The 3,678-nt window shown below is 53.9% G+C and overlaps 1 protein-coding gene across 2 annotated transcripts; it reads right to left on the bottom strand.

Annotated features, from left to right (window-relative positions):
* Window positions 1–775: 775 nt before the first annotated feature.
* On the bottom strand, window positions 776–3,354 carry LOC123058946 (laccase-12). Of its 2 annotated transcripts, none has more exons than XM_044481625.1 (3): window positions 3,205–3,354; window positions 1,383–2,883; window positions 776–1,303 (listed from the first exon to the last, which is right to left on the bottom strand). In XM_044481625.1, exons 1-3 carry the CDS (start codon window positions 3,313–3,315, stop codon window positions 1,104–1,106), a joined length of 1,812 nt encoding a protein of 603 aa, XP_044337560.1. In that variant the 5' UTR covers window positions 3,316–3,354; the 3' UTR covers window positions 776–1,103. The 2 variants fall into 2 exon arrangements, with proteins under 2 accessions (XP_044337560.1, XP_044337554.1); XM_044481619.1 differs by having other exon boundaries at window positions 776–1,263.
* Between the last annotated feature and the right edge of the window lie 324 nt (window positions 3,355–3,678).

Raw genomic sequence — 3,678 nt, 5'->3', positions numbered from 1 at the left:
TGATTAAAATTATCTTAGTATTGCTGTGTAATTTGTCCTAGTCTTACAGTATAATCTACATTTTATCTCACTATTGCAGTATAATTTGTCCTAGTCTTATAGTATAATTGTTCCAGATTTACAGTGTAATTTACCTTTTTTCCAGTGTGATTTCGAGTGCATTTTACAGTGCTATTTTGATTGTAATTACGGTGTAGTTCATCCCAGCATTACAGACTTTTAAGTGTAATTTACCCATCAATTCCAGTGTATTCTAGTGGTTTTATAGTGTAATTTAAATGTACTTACAATTTAATTTATCCCAACATTACAGTGTAGCGTATCCAATAATTCCAGTGTGGTTTGTTATAGGATTTTGAATGGTTTTGTCAGTGTATTTTTAGCCTGTTTTTGCACCCAGTTTGCACAGTAATTTTGTCTATTTTTAGTATAATTAAGTCCAGTTTTGTTAGTGTAATTTTGTCTATTTTCAGTGCAATTATGGGACTGCAGGCGTTTGCACCCAGCTTGTTGGCATGTGCTATGTGGTCCCTGATCAGGAGGGAGGTTTGTTGTCCAGAAAGAACCGGGTCAGATGTTTACCCGGTCCATTTAGACGTTCTTTTTGCTCTTTGGTGATTTTCCTACTCATACAGGTGTAGTCTATTGATTGATCGGGAAATTTGACTGTTTTCGAATTGAAAAACAGTCAAATGTCAAATAGACAGTCCCTTGTTAAATAGCTAATGCCCATAAACTTCAAAAAATGCTCTCCTAATAGAGTGTGCAAACAAAATTTATCGTGACAATGAACATATCTAGGCTTTATTTCGAAAAATACACTGCAGATACATACAGATAGAAAAAAAAAGGCACACACAAGCTTTCGGTTACAACTTACAAAGAAGCCCAGCCAATTAAGAAAACTCCTCACAACACCGTGGCAATTAATAAAGTGCATACAACAAGCACGGCGAATCGCCTGAAAAATGAATTAGTGTAAAAAAGAACACATCACTATATTGGACATAATCACGACGAACTTGCTGGACACGCGAGAGCAAAAGCTTGCGGATAACAAAGTGAGGCGGAAGCGAAGCAATGAAGCGATCGACCAATCTTCTTCACCGACGATCGATCTTGGTAATCATGTCTAGCATTTTGGGAGATCCGCCGGCGGCGGCGGGAGCTTCTGGTTCGGAAGGTTTCCGTCCAGCACCAGCCACGCCATCTTCAGCCCCCAGCTCATGTGCACCTCCAAATGGCAATGCATGAACCATACACCTGCGAGAAGCAATGCATATGTCCATATGAGCAGTTAGCTTTGATCGACACAGTACATGTACATGCGCTAATGAATGAGGATTCAAGCTCCATGTATGCATGCATATGTGCGAACGGACCTGGGTTGTCGGCGCGAAAGCGGATGGCGACCCAGCCGCCGGCGGGGACGCCGACGGTGTTGCGCTCGACGGGGTCGACGAGGTTGAACTTGGCGGGGTCCTTGGCCGGGTCGTAGTTGCCGAAGCCCTGGCCGACGACGAAGAAGTTGAAGCCGTGCAGGTGCAGCGGGTGGCTCTCGGCGCCGAGGATGCTGGTGTCCTGCATCACCAGCTCCACGGCGGTGCCGAACGGCAGCACCAGCGCCTTGGTCCCGGTCATCACGTTCGTGTTGTTGGGCGGCGTGCCCGTGTAGTTGAACGGGCGCGGCGGCGCGAAGGGGAAGTCGGAGGCGTACACGCCCTTGGACATCCCGGTGTAGTGCGACTGCAGCAGCGCCGTGGTCGGGAGCACGAAGGAGACGTTGTTGATGGACGCCGCGAACCGGGCCGTCCCGTTGGGGCCCTGGCACGTGCTCCCGTTCACGGGGGAGCCCGGCGCGCACGGGTGGGTGCCGAGGCCGACGGTGAAGAGGAACTCCCGGTCCACCGCCTGCGGCACGGCCGCCGGGTACGCGGCGCTCGCCAGGCTGCGCAGCTTGGCGGTGTAGTTGGACACGGCGCTGGTGTCGTTGATCTGCGGCAGGGTCGGCCTGTAGATGGGCAGGCTCTTGCCGGTGGCGGGGTCATCATGCTCGTACTCGAGGATGCCGGCGACGGTGGTGTTGTCGAAGGTGCCCTGCGTGTTGGTGTAGGGGCGGGCCAGCATGTAGTACCTGGCGCCGGGGTAGGCCGGCTTGGCGGTGAGGAGCACGTTGCTGGTCTGGCCGGGCGCGATGATGAGGGTCTCGACGGCGAAGGGCTTGACGTAGAGCGCGTCGACGTCGACGACGGTGAGCGTGTGGCTTGCCACCGCGAAGAAGAGCTCGTCGTTGAGCGCGGCGTTGATGAGCCGGAGCATGTACGTCTTGCCAGGCTTCACCTTCAACCTAAACGTGTCCTTGGCCGAGCAGGCGTAGAGCGGGCCGGGGAGTCCATTCATAGTATAGGCGTCGGACACGTTAGGCCCGCCGCCGGTCCGCAGCGCCTGGGCGATGACGGCCTCGGTGTCGTTCCGCCACCACTCGCCGAACATGAGGGGCACCTCGGCCTCCGGCGCCGGGAACGGGTAGGGCACGCCGGCGGGCGGGAGGATGACGATGGGCCCGTGCACGGTGGCGCGGAGCCAGGAGATGTGCGCGTGCCACCAGAGCGTGCCCCGCTGCCCGACGATCTGGAAGCGGTAGACGTAGCTCTGGCCCGGCTGGATCGGGCACTGCGTGACGTAGGAGGGCCCGTCGTACCAGCCGCTGAGCAGCTGCCGCACGCCGTGCCAGTGGATGCTCATGTTGTAGGGCGAGTTGTTGACCACGTTGACCTCCACGTGGTCGCCCTCCCGCGCGAACAGCGTCGGCCCCGGGAACTGCCCGTTCACCGTCGCGATGCTCTTGGTGCCGCACAGCCGCGTCACGCTCGTCATTCCCACCTGCGTACGCGCCATGCATTTCGCCATTAGGGTCAGTACGTCGCCGGTTAGCCGCCCTGCATGCACGGTCGATCGGCACGCGTGCATGTCTGCTTGCAACAACCTCAATGATAATTGCAGAGCAGTGCAATTCACACGTAAAAGTTTGATGGAATTGTTACGTACAACACTCAACAGCAGACGGCAATCTAAAAAATCAACTAGTAGTACGTAAATGTTTGCGTAGGGATTTCACGTAGGTATAGGATTTTTTTTAATAATAATTGATGTAGCTGTACACATGTACATATGCATCATGCATGTATGTATGGACACACTTACATCGAAGTGGTACTTCCTCGTCGTGACGGCCTGGGCGGCGCCCGGCGTCGTCGCGGCGCAGAGGACCATCGCCGCGACGAGGAGAAGGGACGGCGAGCTGGGGACGGCCATTGCTAGCTGCTTCCTCTCTGGTGTCGAGTGGGGCTCTGCTAGCTCTGCTTGGTGATTGCAATGGAGTTGCTCGGGTTCTCTATATATACCTGGCCACCTGGGAAACCATTGGTCGATGAGATATCTATGCACGATGAGTGGGGCCAAAGCAACCAAATAGCTTTTGTTTTCCGTGCTGTTCAGTTACTTTCGACCGTTTGGTGGGTGTGCTTTGTGCTTGGATTTACGACGACGATGAAGATGAAGATGATGATGATGATGATGATGATGATGAGCATGGGGGGCATGCACGCCGGGGTTGGGCTCGACGTCGCGGCTGGCGGCAGTTGGACGTACGGGGCTGGCCCATGCACGCATATTACA

Source organism: Triticum aestivum, chromosome 1A (assembly GCF_018294505.1).
Source record: "Triticum aestivum cultivar Chinese Spring chromosome 1A, IWGSC CS RefSeq v2.1, whole genome shotgun sequence".
NCBI classification, from domain to species: domain Eukaryota; kingdom Viridiplantae; phylum Streptophyta; class Magnoliopsida; order Poales; family Poaceae; genus Triticum; species Triticum aestivum.
The sequence above is the reverse complement of the archived record's forward strand: the minus strand, read 5'-3'. Positions and strand labels throughout refer to the sequence as shown.

What these genes read in the sequence shown, in the direction of transcription:
- LOC123058946 (XM_044481625.1), bottom strand. Translation starts at nt 3,315, where the DNA reads ATGGCCGTCCCCAGCTCGCCGTCCCTTCTCCTCGTCGCGGCGATGGTC. An exon ending in CGAGGAAGTACCACTTCGAT is followed by an intron (nt 2,884 to 3,204) that starts GTAAGTGTGTCC and finishes GCGCGTACGCAG; the next exon opens with GTGGGAATGACGAGCGTGAC. An exon ending in CTTTCGCGCCGACAACCCAG is followed by an intron (nt 1,304 to 1,382) that starts GTCCGTTCGCAC and finishes TGTGTCGATCAA; the next exon opens with AGCTAACTGCTCATATGGAC.